Source organism: Neophocaena asiaeorientalis, unplaced genomic scaffold (genome assembly GCF_003031525.2).
Source record: "Neophocaena asiaeorientalis asiaeorientalis breed wild unplaced genomic scaffold, Neophocaena_asiaeorientalis_V1.1 scaffold342, whole genome shotgun sequence".
Lineage (NCBI taxonomy): Eukaryota > Metazoa > Chordata > Mammalia > Artiodactyla > Phocoenidae > Neophocaena > Neophocaena asiaeorientalis.
Genome location: NW_020174037.1, coordinates 1,311,613 through 1,330,752, shown reverse-complemented (window position 1 = coordinate 1,330,752; position 19,140 = coordinate 1,311,613). Strand labels below are relative to the sequence as shown.

Sequence of the window (19,140 nt, the reverse complement as noted above, 5' to 3'; positions counted from 1 at the left end):
TTTTCTGGCCCTCCAGATAATATGTCAGGTTCAAGGGACCAAGACACATCTGGTACATCCAAGAGAACTTGTTAGACGTTAGTTCAATACTAGATCATAGTTTTGAATGCCAGGGTAAGACATATAGACTTTTATTTTTTTACCAATGATTTCTGAATAAGAGATTAACATGATTGAAGCTCTAGGAATATTAATATGGCAGCAGTATGTAAGGGCACTAGAAGTTAGAGACTGGAGACAGGAAGAGTATTACATTTCATTGGTAGAATAATAATAATGATGATGGTGATGATGATGATGTAACAGCAGTAGCCAACACTTTTTTTTTAACAACTTATATTAGCCAAACATTGTTCTAATGATTTTTTCATGTATTAACTCCTCATAACAACTCTATGAGGTACTTTAGGTAAAAATATTATCCCTATTTCATAGATGGGGAAATTGAGGCATGGAGAGATTAAGTAACTTGCCCAGGGTCTCACAGATATTAAGTAGCAGGACCAACATTTGAACCCAGATAATCTAGTTCCAGAGTCTCTACTATTAACCACTCCATGATACCACTTCTCAGAGTACACTACATATGCTCACATTGTCTAATATTTTAGGAAAACGCTAAAGGAATAACTCATCCATCCCTGAAACCTGATAATGACAGAGCTGATAGTTCTGGTATTAGACTCAGCAAATCAGCACATGTGAGGATATCATGTGGGACTAGAAAATGAGATCTTAAAGAATAGTTGGTACCTCTTTATTCAATGCCCACCGAGTGCCCAGTATTCTTCATGCATCATCTCATTTAATTCTCACACCAACCTAGGAGAGGGGCATTATTTTAAATCTACCTTTTTTCAGTTGAGGAAATCTAGGCTCAGAGAGGCTATACCTTCTGTCCCTCATTATACAGCCCATCAGTGACAGAAGCAGAAGTAGAATCCAGATCCCAATCAATCCCATGTTCTTCCTACTGTCTTATGTGGAGGGCATGTAGCAATGGGACAGGAATACTGCCAGTCTGGAAGGCTGCAGCCCTTCTGCCCTCAGAAGGCTAGCGCCCCCACCTGAAACACTCTGGAGCCATGCTGGTATGTGTATAGTTATGTCCCCGGGGTGCTTCTCCACCCAGCCAGAAGTTACACCAGATGGATGCCTGAGTCAGCCCTTGTTCCAAGGCTAGAACTAGCCTGTGAGTTTGGGCAGGACTGAGGCGGCTCTGAGGATTCTTATACACAAAATACAAACGGGAAACCCCATGGAAAAATACAGGCTTGAAGGACTATCACTATGCAGCCCTCCACGAAGAGAGGTTAAAAAAAAAAAAAATTCTCTGAAGAGAAATGCTGTGAGTCATATGGAGCTGAGGATAGCACCTGGAGATTAGCAACCCAAGAGAAGAGAGCTAGAGTTCAGGAAATTGACTATGCTTGTTTTCTCAGGGAATTCCCATATGTTTAACCTCAGTTTCTCAAAACTTATTTCTTTGAAAAATGGTTAAGACATAATGTGTAATTAAAAAAGCAAAACACAAAATTTGAAAAATGCTGGAATTTTCCTTTTTACTTCATTTTTTTTTTTCTGAACTTTTCAAATTTCCTATCATAGACATATATTACATCCAGGGGTAAAAATAAAATAAACTAATTGAAATACTTTTAACCTATACTTAGGAAGAGGGGGAAAAAACCCACAAATTTCCCATAGAGTAGTCTAATAATTCCCAAATACTCAAACAGGCAACATCAAAATCACCTGAAACATTTGTAAAAAATACAAATTTCCAGAGCCCAAAGACCTACACAGTCAGAATTTCCCTGGGTGGGGCCTAGGAATCTAGAGTTTCCACAAGCTCTCTAGGTGACTATAATAATTTATATCAAGGAAGTCCAAAAGCACCTTCACTTCTCTTTTTCTTTCTAAGGTTCTTTGATGATTTATTTAATGCTAGGATAAATTTATATTGAAAGGCAAACACAATATTTAACAGTGACTGGACTGTAGACTTGGATGGCCTACTGTCTCACCATTTATCTCTGCAAACTTCTGAACATCACTTAGGGTTTTCAGTTCTTGTCTTGGACATGCTGCTACACACAGTGCTACAGACTTGATCTTCCGGTTTATCAAGTCCAGATTGCATGGATCCAAAAAGAACACGTACCTAAAGCATGAAGAAAAATATTGAGATATTATTTCACAAAATACAGTCTGGTTCACTGCATATTTGAATAAACCTAAGAGCAAAGAACATCTCATTTCCCCTTCATAAATTTAATCATAGATGAACAAACATTTCACAAATCTAATCAAACATGAATTTTTAAAAAAATAATTGCTTATAAACATACTGTTAACAGTGGGGATGGAGGAAATACGGGACTCATATTTTTAATGATCTATTTTTCTAATATTTAAAATTTTGCAATGTGTATTTTATAATCAAAATTGTCTATTTTAGTTTTTTTAAATAACTAACTTCAGTTTTATTTTTTGACAAAGTTGTATCCCCCAAATTACTGAAATACTGTTATATAACATGAATTATAATTTAAACATAAACTTTAATGAATATATAATCATATATAAAGTGTATCATTATAAAAATGAACATATATTGATATATACAAGGTATAGCCAAGAAGGCTGAGTAGGAAGACCCTGAGATTATCTCCTCCTATGGGCACACCAAAATTACAACAGCAACTATTGATGAGAATGATCTGAAGACTAGCAGAAAAGATTTCCCACAACTAAAGATATAAAGAAGAAATCACAATTAGATGAACAGTGGGGTGGAGACGTGGTACAGGAAAGATCCACACCTCTCAGTAGGCAACCCACAAATGGGAGGATAATCACAATTGTAGAGGTTCTCCCCAGGGAGAGAGGGATCCGTGCCTCATATGGGCGCCCAGCCCTGGGACCCTGAACCAGGAAAACAAGCCTCCAGAACATCTGACTTTGAAGGTCAGCAGGGTTTGCACACTGGAGAGTCAGAGGGCAGTAGGAAACAGAGACTCCACTCTTAAAGGACACACACAAAATCTCACATGCTCCAAAACCCAGCACAGATATAGTAATTTGAAATGAGTCTAGGTCAGACTCACTTGCTGATCTTGGGAGAGCCTCCTAGACAGGTAGGAGGCAATTTCAACCCACCTGGGGACATGATTGCTGGTCACAGCCATTTTGGGGAACTTGTTCTACCACAAGGACATTGGTGCTGACAAGCACCATTTTGGAGTCCTCCCTCTAGCCTATCAGCACCAGGGGCTTACCTGCCCACAAGCTGGTTACCCCAGGCCCAGGACGGCCCCCCCACCCAGGACAAGCAGCCAGCCATGCAGGGACCCAACCTCTCCATCCGATGGGCCAACACCAGCCCCAGGCACCATAGAGAGCTACCCCAGGACCTATTCCCACCCACCAGAGGGCCAAGACCTAGTGTAAGCTATGCTGGGACACAGGACTATCCACCAGAAGGCTAGCACCCGCCCCAAGACTCACCAAACTTTGCAGCCACCCATGCTGGGAACCAGCCCTGCCCACCAGCAGACTGACATTAGCCCCAGACCCCCTGGAACCCACTGTCAGCCATACCAGGACCCATGTCCATCCACCAAAAACATTAAACACTGCAGGGGGAAGAGGGTGTTAAAATTGCACCTTCCTTGTTAGAATGTCTTTGAACTTAAGAGATTATCAACTTAAAATAATCATGTATAAATATGTTATTATATATGAACCTCATAATAACCACAAATCAATAATCTATAATAGATACACAAAAAAGAGAAAGGAATCCAAACGTAACACTAAAGAGAGTCATCAAATCACAAGGGAAGAGAGCAAACGAAGAAGAAAGGAACAAAACAGAACTACAAAAACAACCAGAAAACAATTAACAAAATGGGAATAAGTACACACATATTAATAATTGTTTAAATGTGAATGGACTAAATTCTCTAATCAAAAGACATAGAGTGGCTGAATTGATAAAAAAATGAAACCCATCTATATGCTGCCTAAAGACAGATACAGACTGAAAGTGGGGGGGATAGAAAAAGGTATCCCATACAAGTGGAAACCAAACGAAAGCTGGGGTAGCAATACTTAGAACAGAGAAAATTATACTTTAAAACAAAGACTGTAACAAGAAACAAAGAAGCATATCATATAATGATCAAGGGATTGATCCAAGAAGCAGATATAACAATTGTAAATACATACGTACCCAACACAGGAGCATTTAAACACATAAAGCAAATATTAGCAGACAAAGGGAGAAATTGACACAGTTTCTTGTATTATTAACTGTTAATTGCTGATTGTATTATTAACACAAGAATAGTAGGGGACTTTAACAGCCCACTTACATTAATGGACAGAAAATCAATAAGGAAACACTGGCCTTAAATGACACATTAAATCAGATGAACTTAACTGATATATAAAGAACATCCCATCCAAAAGCAGCAGAATACACATTCTTTTCAAGTGCTCATAGAACACTGTCCAGGATAGATCACATGCTAGGCCACAAAACAAATCTCAAAAAATTTAAGAATACTGAAATCATATCAAGCATCTTTTCTGGCCTCAATGATATGAGACCATAGTTGGTAGAAATCAACTATAAGAAACAAAACTGCAAAAGCCACAAACATGTGAAGGGTAAACAATATGCTACTAAACAAGCAATGGGTCACTAAAGAAATCACAGAGGAAATAAAAAAATACCTGGAGACAAATGAGAACAGAAATACAACAATCCAAAATCTATGACATGCAGCAAAAGCAGTTCTAGGAGGAAAGTTTATAGTGATCAAGTTTACCTCAGGAAACAAGAAAAATCTCAAATAAAAAACCTAACCATACATCTAAAGGAACTGGGAAAAGAAGAACAAACAAAACCCAAAGTTAATAAAAGGAAAGAAATAATAAAGACCAGAGCAAAAATAAAATGAAATAGTGACTAAAAAATGATAGAAAAGATCAATGAAGCTAAGAGTGGGTTCTTTGAAAAGACAAACAAAATTGGTAAGCCTTTAGCCAGACTCATCAAGAGAAAAAGAGAGGGTCCAAATAAAGAAAATCAGAAATGAAAGAGAAGTTGCAACTAACACCACAGAAATTCAAAGCATCACAAGAGATTACTATGAACAATTATATGCCAACAAAATGGACAACCTAGAAGAAATGAATAAATTCCTAGAAACATACGATCTTCCAAGACTGAATCAGGAAGAAACAGAAAATATCTATACACTGATTACCAGGAAGGAAATTGATTCAGTAATCAAAAAACTCCCAACAAACCAAGGTCCAGGACCAGAGAGCTTCACAGGTGAATTCTACCAAACACTTAAAGAAGAAGTAAAACCTATCCTTCTCAAACTATACCAAAAAATTGAAATGGAAGGAATGCTTCCAAACTCATTCTATGAGGCCAGCAACACCCTGATACCAAAACTAGACAAAGACGTCACAGAAAAAGAAAATTACAGGCCAATATCACTGATGAACATAGATGCAAAAATTCTCAACAAAATATCAGCAAACCAAATTCAAGACGTTAAAAGGATCATACACTATGATCAAATGGCATTTATCCCAGGGATGCAAGGATGATTTAACATCTCTCAATCAATCAATATGATACACTACATTAACAAACTAAAAAATAAAAATCACATGGTCATCTCAATAGATGTGGAAAAAAACTTTTGGCAAAATTCACCATCCATTTGCGATAAAAACTGTTAACAAAGTGGGCATAGAAGGAACATACCTCAATATAATAAAGGCCAAAAATGACAAGCCCACAGTTAACATCATACTCAAAGGTGAAAAGCTGAAAGCATTTCCTCTAAAATCAGGAACAAAACAAGGGTGCCCACTCTTGACACTTTATTCAACATGGGAGGCCTAGCTACAGAAATCAGACAAGAAAAAGAAATAAAAGGAATCTAAACTGGAAAGGAAGAGGTAAAACTATCACTGATATCAGATGACGATACTGTATACAGAAAATCCTAAAGATACCACCAAAAACTATCAATATTAGAACTCATCAATGAATTCAGTAAAGTTGCAGGATAAGAAAATTAATATACAGAAATCTGTTATGTTTCTATATACTAACAACAAACTATCACAATGAGAAATTAAGAAAACATCTCATTTACAACTGCATCAAAAAAAAAAAAAAAAAAAGCCCTAGGAATAAATCTAACCCAAGGAGGTTAGAAACCTACACTCAGTAAACTCTAAGACACTGATGAAAGAAACTGAAGATGACACAAATGGAAAGATACACCATACTCATGGACTGGAAGAATTAATACTGTTAAAATTACCATACTCCCCAACACAATCCATAGAGTCAATGCAATCCCTATCAAAATATCAATGGCATTTTTCATAGAATTACAACAAATAATTCTAAAATTTGTATGGAAACACAGAAGGCCACAAATAGGCAAAACAATCTGAGAAAGAAGAACAAGCTGGAGGTATCATGCTCCCTCATTGCAAACTGTACTACAAAGCTACAGTAGTCAAAACAGTGTGGTACTTGCACAAAAACAGACAAATGGAACAAAACAGAGAGCCCAGAAATTAACTCATGCACTTATGATCAGTTAATCTATGACAAAGAAGACAAGGATATACACTGGGGAAAAGACAGCCTCTTCAATAAACGGTGTTAGGAAAACCAGCCAGCCACATGCTAAAGAATCAAACTGGACTACTTTCTCATACCATATACAAAAATAAACTCAAAATGGATTAAAGATTAAATGTAAGATCCGACTGTAAAACTCCTAGAAGATAACACAGGTAAAGTGAGAGAGTGGCATGGACATATATACACTACCAAACGTAAAATAGATAGCTAGTGGGAAGCAGCTGCATAGCACAGGGAGATCAGCTCGGTGGTTTGTGACCACCTAGAGGGGTGGGATAGGGAGGGTGGGAGGGAGGGAGACACAAGAGGGAAGAGATATGGGAACATATGTATATGTATAACTGATTCACTCTGTTATAAAGCAGAAACTAACACACCATTGTAAAGCAATTATACTCCAATAAAGATATTTTAAAAAATGCTATTAGACATTGGTCTTAGCAAATTTTTTGGATCTGTCTCCTCAAGCAAGGGAAACAAAAGAAAAATAAACAAATGGGACTACATCAAACTAAAAAGCTTTTACATGGCAAAGGAACTATCAAAAAAATGAAAAGGCTGTCTACTGAATGGCAGAAGATATTTGCAAATGATATGTCCAATAAGGGGTTAATATCCAAAATATAGAAAAAACTCATATAACTCAACATCAGAAAAACAACCCAATTAAAAAATAGGAAGAGGACCTGAACAGACAATTTCCCAAGAAGACATACAGATGGCCAACAGGGATACGAAAAGATGCTCAACATCACTAATCATCAGTGAAATGCAAACCCAAACCATAAGATATCACCTCACACCTGTCAAAATGGCTATCCTCAAAATGACAACAAGTAGCAAGTGTTGGCAAGGATGTGGAGAAAAGGGAACCCTCGTGTACAGTTACTGGGAATATAAATTGGTACAGCCACAATGGAAAATAGTACTGATGTTCCTAAAAAAATTAAAAATAGAACTACCATATGATCCTGCAATTCCACTTCTGGGTATTTTTCCAAAGAAAACTAATAAAACACTTAATTCGAAAAGGTATATGCACCCCTATGTTCATTTGCAGCATTATTCACAATAGCCAAGATATGGAAGCAACCTAAGTGCCCATTGATGGATAAATGGATAAAGAAGATGTGTTATATACATGTATGTATAATGGAATATTACTCAACCATAAAAAAGAATGAAATCTTGCCAGCTGTGACAACATAGATGGACCTAGAGAGTATTATGCTAAGTGAAATAAGTCAGAGAGTGAAAGACAAATACACATATGATTCCATATGTGGAATCTAAGAAACAAAACAATTGAACAAACATGACAAAACAGAAACAGACTCATAGATACAGGGAACAAACAGGTGCTTTCCAGATGGGCTGGGGGAGGTGGGGGATGGGTGAGATGGGTGAGGGAGATTAAAAGGTACAAACTTGCAGTTACAAAATAAATGAGTCACAGGAACAAAACGTACAGCATGGGGAACAGAGTTAATATTATTGTAATATCTTTGTACAGGTGATAGATGGTAACTACTTATCATGGTGTTCATTTTGTAATATATAGAAATATCAAGTCACTACGCTGTGCACCTGGAATTAACATCATGTTGTATGTCAATTACACTTCAATTAAGAAAAGAAAAAAAAAGGGAATTCCCTGGGAGTCCAGTGGTTGGGACACCTCACTTTCACTGCCGAGAGCCCAGGTTCAATCCCTGGTCGAGGAACTAAGATCCCACAAGGTATGCAGCAGGGCCAAAAAAAAAAAAAAAAAAAAAAAAAAAATTTAATGGGTAAAAAATATCTTACTGTTTTAGCTGCATTTTTGATGAATTTGAACATTACTTCATATATTGTTCATTTGTATTTTCAATTTTTTTGGTATCTTTTGCTTGTTTATAAAATTGAGGCGTTCTGCTACTCGCTGAATCATAAAAACTTTGTATATTAAGGGTATTAAATTTACGTTAAGGCTGATACAAGTATTTTCATGATTTGCCAACTGTCACTTTGAAATAGTTTTCTGTTTTTGCCATCAAATCTTTTCTGTTTTATTTTTGTAATTAGTTCACTACTTTTTTATGCTTCAAAAAGTAGCTCCCCATTCTCATATCAAATGTTTCATAGATACAATTTGGTGTACAGAAAAGAGAGAAAAGATGTTATTTTAATTTTCTAAGTAATTAACCAATTATCCTAGTGCTTTTTTTTTTTTTTTCGGTACGCGGGCCTCTCACTGTTGTGGCCTCTCCCGTTGCGGAGCACAGGCTCCGGACACGCAGGCTCAGCAGCCATGGCTCACGCGCCCAGCCGCTCCGTGGCATGTGGGATCTTCCCGGACCGGGGCACGAACCCATGTCCCCTGCCTCGGCAGGCGGACTCTCAACCACTGCGCCACCAGGGAAGCCCCCTAGTGCTATTTTTAAAATATTATTTCCTGTTCATAGCATGTTGTCACTCTTCTACACTAGAGGATATGGGTTTATGTTCTCTATTTTGTTTCATTGATTCATCTGAATGTTCTGGTGTTAGTAAAAAAAAAAATTTTTTAAAGGACATATAAACTTGAGCTAATGAATATATAATTATAAAAATGCATTATAAAATTATATAAAATTTAATATATAAAGTTGAATATAGACTAGAGGAAAATACACCACCAGTTCAACTACAGTCATCTCTGGATATTAGAATAAAGTGATTTTAATTTTTTTCTTCTACTTTAGGGGCAGGACAGGAATAAAGACACAGACGTAGAGAATGGACTTGAGGACACAGGGAGCGGGAAGGGTAAGCTGGGACGAAGTGAGAGAGTAGCACTGACACATATACAGTACCAAATGTAAAATAGATAGCTAGTGGGAAGCAGCTGCATAGCATAGGGAGATCAGCTCTGTGCTTTGCGACCACCTAGAGGGTGGGATAAGGAGGGTGGGAGGGAGATGCAAGAGGGATGGGATACGGGGATATACGTATTCATATAGCTGATTCATTTTGTTATACAGCAGAAACTAACACACCATTGTAAAGCAATAAAGATGTTAAAAAAAATTCTTATTTTCTAGAATGAGTGCCAATTACTTTTGAGTTGAGATGACTATAATAATAAATGTTGTTTTCTAAAAATGTCCATTTCATATAAACAAAATACTCCCCAAGGGGCTTCCCTGGTGGCCCCGTGGTTAAGAATCCGCCTGCCAATGCAGGGGACATGGGTTCGATCCCTGGTCCGGGAAGATCCCACATGCTGCAGAGCAACTAAGCCCGTGTGCCACAACTACTGAGCCTGCGCTCTAGAGCCCACGCGCCACAACTACTGAAGCCTGCACGCCTAGAGCCTGTGCTCCACAACAAGAGAAGCCACTGCAGTGAGAAGCCCATGTACCACAACGTGACTCTCAACCACTGCGCCACCAGGGAAGCCCCCTAGTGCTATTTTTAAAATATTATTTCCTGTTCATAGCATGTTGTCACTCTTCTACACTAGAGGATATGGGTTTATGTTCTCTATTTTGTTTCACTGATTCATCTGAATGTTCTGGTGTTAGTAAAAGAAAATTTTTTTTAAAGGACATATAAACTTGAGCTAATGAATATATAATTATAAAAATGCATTATAAAATTATATAAAATTTAATATATAAAGTTGAATATAGACTAGAGGAAAATACACCACCAGTTCAACTACAGTCATCTCTGGATATTAGAATAAAGTGATTTTAATTTTTTTCTTCTACTTTTAGGGGCAGGACAGGAATAAAGACACAGACGTAGAGAATGGACTTGAGGACACAGGGAGTGGGAAGGGTAAGCTGGGACGAAGTGAGAGAGTAGCACTGACACATATACAGTACCAAATGTAAAATAGATAGCTAGTGGGAAGCAGCTGCATAGCATAGGGAGATCAGCTCTGTGCTTTGCGACCACCTAGAGGGTGGGATAAGGAGGGTGGGAGGGAGATGCAAGAGGGAGGGGATATGGGGATATACGTATTCATATAGCTGATTCATTTTGCTATACACCAGAAACTAACACACCATTGTAAAGCAATAAAGATGTTAAAAAAAATTCTTATTTTCTAGAATGAGTGCCAATTACTTTTGAGTTGAGATGACTATAATAATAAATGTTGTTTTCTAAAAATGTCCATTTCATATAAACAAAATACTCCCCAAGGGGCTTCCCTGGTGGCCCCGTGGTTAAGAATCCGCCTGCCAATGCAGGGGACATGGGTTCGATCCCTGGTCCGGGAAGATCCCACATGCTGCAGAGCAACTAAGCCCGTGTGCCACAACTACTGAGCCTGCGCTCTAGAGCCCACGCGCCACAACTACTGAAGCCTGCACGCCTAGAGCCTGTGCTCCACAACAAGAGAAGCCACTGCAGTGAGAAGCCCATGTACCGCAACGAAGAGTAGCCCCCGCTCACCGCAACTAGAGAAAGCCCACGCACAGCAACGATTACCCAATGCAGCCAAAAATAAATAAATAAAATTAAAAAAAAATACTCCCCAAATCCTAAATTATGTTTGGTTTCCTGTACGTTTATATTTTAGGAAAGAGAAAATTAATTAGAAGTTACACTAAAACATTTTTTAATGTTATAAAGGTAGAAGAGATGACAACGATTGCAGATGTTATCATTTGTCCAAAGAGAAGGTAAGAGCCAAACACTCTTAACTGAGATAAAGTCTAGTATTATTGATCCAGGGAGAGAGTACAAGTAGGGATACTTTCTCCCAAGATAAGAGTAAAGAACCTCCAGCCCTGGGTTCTACTCTATTGGGTCCATGGAAAGTTTTATAAAATAACGTATCTTCCAATACCTTTCTCACACTGTTAAACTCTGTTGCTTTACAAAATATGATTCAAATCAGGAAATATAATCGAATACAAGAATTAGGTGAGAAAACTGAAAAGCAAAAAGATAAAGTCAATATGTGTGCTCAGATGGATCATATAAAGGGATATCAGGGAAAAAATTAAACAGAAAATAAAAAAGTTGGGAGTGGTGGCTATGACAGACCAGGAAGGCCTTTGCAGGTGGAGTAACCACTGAACACTTCAATGGAGCTGGGGACCAGGAACCCAGCATGCAGGCCAAGTATAATCTACAAACCACCAAACTAAAAAAAATGAATTTTTTGCAACTCTGTCAGTGATTCCAACACCATTAATGTTCTCCGTAGATAAAAGGAAAGGAAAGAAGTCAGGCAGGAAGATGTGGTTTGGAAGTGGATTCACTAATAACAAAGGATCTAGGGCACAGAGAAAACTTTCTGGTACCCTTTGTGTGGAAACAATCATTCCCTTACTAACTCTCCCTCCATCTATCCTATGCATCTTACTGGGCATGCCCATGCCTGGGACCTTGTGTAATGAACTGCTCAAGCCAGCCACTAGGCACGGAACATGCTGGTCTTTGAGGAAGATGTCCTAGAACCACTGAATCATTTACTACCACCACCACTAATAATAATAATACTATTAACAATGAAAATAATGGTAGCCAACATTTACTGAGTACTTACTATGTACCAGACACTGTATTAAACCCTTTATACATATTAACTCATTTATCCTCACAACAATTCTGTTGTGTGTTTCTAGGTATGTGCTTGGGGTGCGAAGGGTGTGGACAGCAGAACTGGGGTGGGGTACAGGAGTTAACTGTGATGAGCAATGCCTTAAGAAATATCTGGAGAACCTCCTGACAGTTTAAAAAAAACAAACAACATGCTTGGGGAAAAGGAGAGAAAGCCAGAGGTTTCCAGGGTCTTGCAGATAGCTATATTTATCCTTCTGAGCCCCAGTTTCCTTACCTGTAAAACTGCATACCACCTACTTTATTTGTTGTAATGCTATTGACAACGTACATAAAGCATCTAACAGGCAGTATATACTCAGTGATTCATATCATTAAGAAACTGACTTGCCTTTCTCAAAATTTACATTTCATAGTAAGGCACTAAATTCAACACCTTCTGATATGGACATAAAACAGGACTACAATATTAGTATTTAGCTTTCATTTGGAGGAAAAATCTGTGTAGGTGCAGTCATGACTGTTAGGGCATTGGCCTTGATAAGAACTAAGCAGGTCTCCAGAACTGATCTAGCACAAGGCAAACAACATTAAGAGGGAAAGAAGAATTCTACAATGACTATAATACTGTAAAACACTGCACATATTTTTACCCTGTGTATATGGTTCAGAAGAATCTACTTCAATAGAACTACAAAAATAACTTTAAATGGTATCCTCAGGAATTACACTCATATACATACACGTCATTAAACTCGAAAGTCACCCAACTCCACAGTCTAAGAACACAATAAACTTAATTCCCTACACATTTCCCATATTCAAATGCATATGCCCGTAACACATGTGGACACACACAATGTTTAAAATAATTTGCAGGCCTTAGATTTAGATTCTATCAACATTTACTGAATGTCTGGCTGCTGGGAACTGTCACGCTAATGACTTTATTTGATCCTCACAACAACTTGAGATGGAGGTCTTAACCTTCCACAGAGGACAAAACAGAGACGAACTCAGTTTTGTAGTAGGGACTAACTACATGGCCCAAGAGAGCTAGTAGGTGGGTGTCAGAGTTACGAAATCAAACCTAGTCCTCCTGATTCTGAGTTTCACTCTATTTCCAATCTGCTCTATCCTTAAAATATTTCCCACAAATACAATTAATAATTTTAACTGTTCTATATTAACTCTGAATATTGTTTCCAGCATTCTGAAGTTCATCCAATCCATAGCAACATGTCTATACGTAATTATATTTTAACTAATTGGTATTTAACTGAATATTTACAGAGTAGGAAAAGTGCTTCTATTAAACAGACAAATTTAGGCTTCATTAAAACTGCACTTTCTTGCCTTTTGATTTGAAAATGCCCTTAGCCTAGTAAATAAATCCTTAGATTAGTTTCAGTTTTCACGTCAAACAAAACAAACTTTATGGGGCAATTTTATTTTTTTGAAATGAAACAACCAACTCTCAAATAATCATGGCATTGGCAGATTTTAATAACAAATCAACAGATGAGTGTTTTTTAACTGAGAGGAGGCAAGAGATACTGGGTAAAAAGCTATAAAATATTCTAGAAAGATTTCTTAAAACATCCTACTCCTGCTCTGCCACCAGGCAAATGGGTGGGAAAGGCATGGGGCATATGAATTTTGAGAAAGCATCTTAGGCAACTCTAATTACACACCTTGGTTCCTATGCCCCAACCTCTCAGGGCAGAGAACCACTGTCACAGATAATTTATAAACCTAAGTTAAAAGCAAATTTTCATTGCTAACCTCAGTGAATCTTTTACTAGACCTGGTAATAACTTTAAAACAGCTTGATATAAGCTTCCCATTCTTTAGAGGAACTAGAATGACTAAAATAGCAAAAGTGGGAATGAGAGAAGAGAAGCACCAAGAGAAAAATACCCCACAAATGAAACAGCCCAGACACCTGCAGGCACTGGCCTATACAACACGCACACAGCATGATCCCGAGAAGAACACATTTGCAAAGAGAATTGTAAAGCAGCCGAAGCGAGCTTTGAACTTAAAACTTAGGGGAAGGGAGAAAAATGTTCAAACCAAACTGTAATGCAAACATTAGAGAGGACAGCAGTTAAGACAGATAAATATATATTATGGTCGAAGTGGTTTCTGGGAATTATCGAAGGAGAGAAAAAGATGATTTCAGTTAAAACTGAAATTCTTGAAATGCAATAGCAAGGTATCCCCAAAAGGGGAGGAAAGGAGAGATATCTAAATGAAATACCTATCTACACAGTGAACTCAAGGGGACAGATGCACCAAAGATGAAAACAGGGCTATGAGGCAAAGGGAGGGGCACTAACACAGGGAAGCTCAAGAAAAGTGACAAGAGGCACAGAAAGGGGTGACTTTCAAAGCCGTGCTCAGAGCCAAAAAGATGAACAGTGAACAATCTGATGCAGATAAAGGTGCCAGAGAAGGTTCAAACCTAGATTAAACTTCTATTTTGCTGTCACTTTCCTCATGGAAGATAGGTCAAGGTAAAAACAGTAAGATTTACCAAGAACTTACTTTGGGCCACAAAGCATGTGGGCGCTGTCCTCACACGTCCTATTTCAACAAGAGAGAACTGAGACTTACAAGCTGGGCAACTAACCAAAGGCTACACAGACACGAGCCCTGGGGAGACTGACTCCCAAGGGTTGCTCTTTCCACCACTGCTATTCCAATTCAAATTGGAAAGTGAGAGGCTTCCCTGGTAGCGCAGTGGTTGAGAGTCCGCCTGCCGATGCAGGGGACACGGGTTCGTGCCCCGGTCCGGGAAGATCCCACGTGCCGCAGAGTGGCTGGGCCCGTGAGCCATGGCCACTGAGTCTGCGTGTCCGGAGCCTGTGCTCCACAACGGGAGAGGCCACAACAGTGAGAGGCCCGCGTACCGCAAAAAAAAAAAAAAAATTGGAAAGTGAGAATAAATGCAATGGAAAGTGAGTTACAGAGCAATCAAATCAGTGAATTAAGATGGGTCAATCCTCTGGAATCCCAAAACAGATGAACCGCTACTTGGACATGACAGTGTTGTCCGCTACGTGGTATGCAACACCCCCATGACAAGGATTAAATAGGCTGATATGAAAACACTTCATTCATTCAACAAACATTATAAGTGTTGACTACGTGCCCACTCCTGGGCTTGGTCCTGGGGATATGAAATTCACAAAAAACCAGGGACTTCCCTGGTGGCGCAGTGGTTAAGAATCCGCCTGCCAATGCAGGGGACACAGGTTCAAGCCCTGGTAAGGGAAGATCCCACATGCCGCAGAGCAACTAAGCCCGGTGCCGGAACTACTGAGCCTGCGCTCTAGAGCCCGCATACCACAACTACTGAGCCCCCGTGCCACAACTACTGAAGCCCGCACGCCTAGAGCCTGTGCTCCACAACAAGAGAAGCCACCTCAACAAGAAGCCCGCACACCGTAACGAAGAGTAGCCCCCACTCACTGCAACTAGAGAAAGCCTGCTCTCAGCCCGGAAGACCCAATGCAGCCAAAAAATAAATAAACAAAATTTTTTTTTAAAATTCACACACACACAAAAAAAAAACCCAAAAAACAATTCTTGAATGCAAGTAACTAGAGAAGAAAAGAAAACTACGGAGTCATCTCAAAATCACGTGATATGAGGCAGGGTTTGGATGGCAGAGGAAACGGTGTAATTCCGCAGAGGATATGGGGTTAGAGGAAGCATTACAGAGCAGGAGGCAGTAGCTAAGCCACATTTTGAAAGTGAGCAGGAATTTTCCAGACAGATGGGGAAGGGAGCATTCTAGGCAGAAGAAACTGCATATGGAAAAGCACAGAAGCATGAAAGAGCATATTTAAGGAATTGCAAATAACTTGAGAAAATGGACTACAGGATGGGACATCAAAGGGCTATGCACCAAGGAGAGGCAGGCGCTGGAAGAAATAGCCATCCCTAGACTTGGGAGCATCTTTCAATTCTACTCCATTAGACAACTTGCTTTCAAATGGCCACGACACAGTGATGCCCTCGTATAACCAGCCTCTTGGATTGAAGGCCAGAGAGGGGAAGCCTACAGCACCAGCAGCGCGCTGCCCCAGAGATGAGCCTTTGCCATTAAATTGCCTCTCGCTGCCATGGCAACTCTCTGCAGCAAGCCTTTTTGGAGCAAAAGGTGGCAAGCAGATACTGGGTCTGCTGGCCGCCTCCTGCCAAACTTGGCTTCTCTCCTCTGTAATCAGGATGGAAGCCCTGCAGCACTAAAACTGGAAAGCCGGCTGAAAAATCCCTCCGCCGCCTTCTGCTTCAGTGATTCCTGACACGTGTTTTCCCCAGAGGGGAATAAAAATGGAGTCTGATCATTTTCCCAATTATTACCTCATATCAATTTACAATTTATAGCCCCTTTCCACAGAGTATGCTGCCACTAGTGAGTCACACCAAAAGGAAAACAGGACAACCTAGCAGAGGCTTCTGCTACTGCTAACCATAGACTGCAGAGAACCCCGGGTCTGTGCTCCACTCACAGAGGATTCCGCCCAGAGGAGGCTTCTTACTTCCTGTGTGGGGTGCCAGCACGGCAAATCCAGTCATCCCAGCCAGGGTGGCACCCAATTACCCCACGAAGAGCTGCTTTATACAAGAAGAGCGCTACGGGGCCAGCACACTAATGTCGGTGAAACCCCACCTAACCCAACTAAATACAACATAATTAACTACAACTTTACTGGGACAAAGCTAAGGGGAGAGAGAGAAACAAGCTGAGAGCAGCCACTGGACTTCAGATTTGTAACTCCCGATAGCGGCTGACAGAGTTGTACAATTTTTATAAAGCCCCCGAGACTCCACGAAGACAGACTAGAGAACAGAAAAGGACTGAGGTGAACTGTGGGGAGCCCAACACATGAGGCTGATGACAGTGGTGTCCCACTTTCCCACTGCCCCCCCAATCCCAATGAGAAAATGATGAAACCGTCCTGAGAAAGAGGTAGTTCTTGTTAAAGCCGTGCCTAAGCATGCACCTCACCAACCTCCAAAGAAGCAACTGAACCCTCACCAGCACGGCAGCTTTCTACGCCAGCACCGCCACGGCCCTTGATTCACAGGTCACTGCTAAGAAGAGAAATTTTCAGAGTCCTTCCTGGGAAACTCATAGCATTGAGAGCTGGGAAAAACTTAAAACTATGGAGGAAGACCAGGGATTGGATTGAGGCAGCAACTGATATTCAGAGAATAAATACCTCCCTGACCTCACTCCCCCCGGGTCTCCAGTCTGTCCTCAAACAGCCCGGCACACTCTCACATGAGGCCTTTGCACCTCTGTCTGCCTGGAATGTTCTTTCCTCAGATAGCAGCATGGCTATTGTTAGCTCCTCCACTTGCTTCAAGCCTTCACTTAAAAGTCACCTTCTCAAAGAAGCCTTCCCTGACCACCCTATCTAAAATGCCATCTCTCTACTCTGATGCACCTTATCCATCTTTCTTGCCTTGTTTCTCCTCAGCACTTACACTCAATAAGACAATGTATATTTTACTTATTTATCTGTTTATTACCTTTCTCCATTGGTAGAGTATTAGCTCCCAGAAGGCAGAGATATTTAACTGTTTAATTCATCATATGCTCACTGCCTAAAATAGTGCCTCGAATAAGAGCTTCATTCTTATTTGTTGAATTAATAAATGGGTGGTAAATGTGTAAGATTTTACCAAGTGTGGCAAGAGTAGAGGGAAGGGAATGAAGAAGATATTTTAGGTAAAAAGAGACAACTCTCATTCATTCAACAGAAATTTACTGAACACTTTGCCAGGTGCAAGGCTAAATAAGCACTAGTGATACAGTGAAAAATAAGACCAACGCAAGCCAGTGTCTCCCTTCCCAGCGTTTATAGCCCAGAGAGTAGGGAGGCAATGACAAAACTGTGTGTAAATGCTTTAACAGAGAAAGGAGGATAGCAGAGGATGCATCAAAAGGGCCCTTTGAATGGAAAGTCAGGATAGGAGTCCAGAAGAAAGAAAATCTACAGCCAGAACCTAAAGAGTGAGTAACAGTTAGCAAGGTGTGGAGGAAGAGGGGTGGGAGCAGGGGGGAAGAGAGCAGCAAAGGCTTATGAAGTGACAGACAGCATGGCATTACTGAGAAAATGGAAAAGGTCGGGATGGTTGATATGGACAGTGATGCAAGAGACAGATGGCTGGATAGCCCAGCTAGAATTAGATCACGTAGGGCCTTGCAAGCGGTATTAAAGATGTCAGAAAGTTTGGAGTTCATTCTAAAGACACTAGGAAGTCACTGAGAGTTCATCAGCTGCCATGGGGAGACTGAATTAAAGATGAGCAAGAGAGAAAGTAAGGAGACTGGTCAGGAGGCTACTGAATCTCTACCAAGAAAGGATGACTTGGACTAGGGTGAGAAAGGGAATGAAAAGGAGATTTCAAGAGCACATAGGCATAATTAAGAAAACCCGATGACTATATAGAGAGAGGGGAAGGAAGAAATTAAGAAGGACGCTTAGCATCTGATTTAGGCCAGGGCAGCTAAGGCATCCTTGGTTTGGGCTCTTGTTCCGTTCAATAAGACAGAGAACTCAGGAGGAGGAGGACAGTAAGGAGGGATAAAGACCATGTTCCAACTTCAGACAATTTGAGTCAGGGGTGTGTGTGGGGTGTCCAAGTGGACCTAGACAGTTGGCTGTAGTGTTCTAGCAGAGAAATCTGGACAAGAGACAGAGATTTTGGAATTATCAGCATATAAATGATAACCTCACCCCTAGGAGTGCATGAGATCACTAAAGTGAGTGTATGGGGTAAAGATTCTTATCCTGGGCTTCCCTGGTGGAGCAGTGGTTGAGAGTCCACCTGCTGATGCAGGGGACATGGGTTCGTGCCCCGGTCTGGGAAGATCCCACATG

General features: G+C 40.1%; 1 protein-coding gene across 1 annotated transcript in view; it reads right to left on the bottom strand.

Moving 5' to 3' along the window:
* Nucleotides 1-19,140, bottom strand: part of SLC44A1 (solute carrier family 44 member 1) — a 119,967-nt gene that overhangs the window by 56,044 nt on the left and 44,783 nt on the right. Inside the window, exon 4 of the mRNA XM_024753681.1 lies at nucleotides 2,028-2,164. Within this exon, the coding sequence (XP_024609449.1) occupies nucleotides 2,028-2,164 (137 nt within the window). The remainder of the gene's footprint in view (nucleotides 1-2,027; nucleotides 2,165-19,140) is intronic.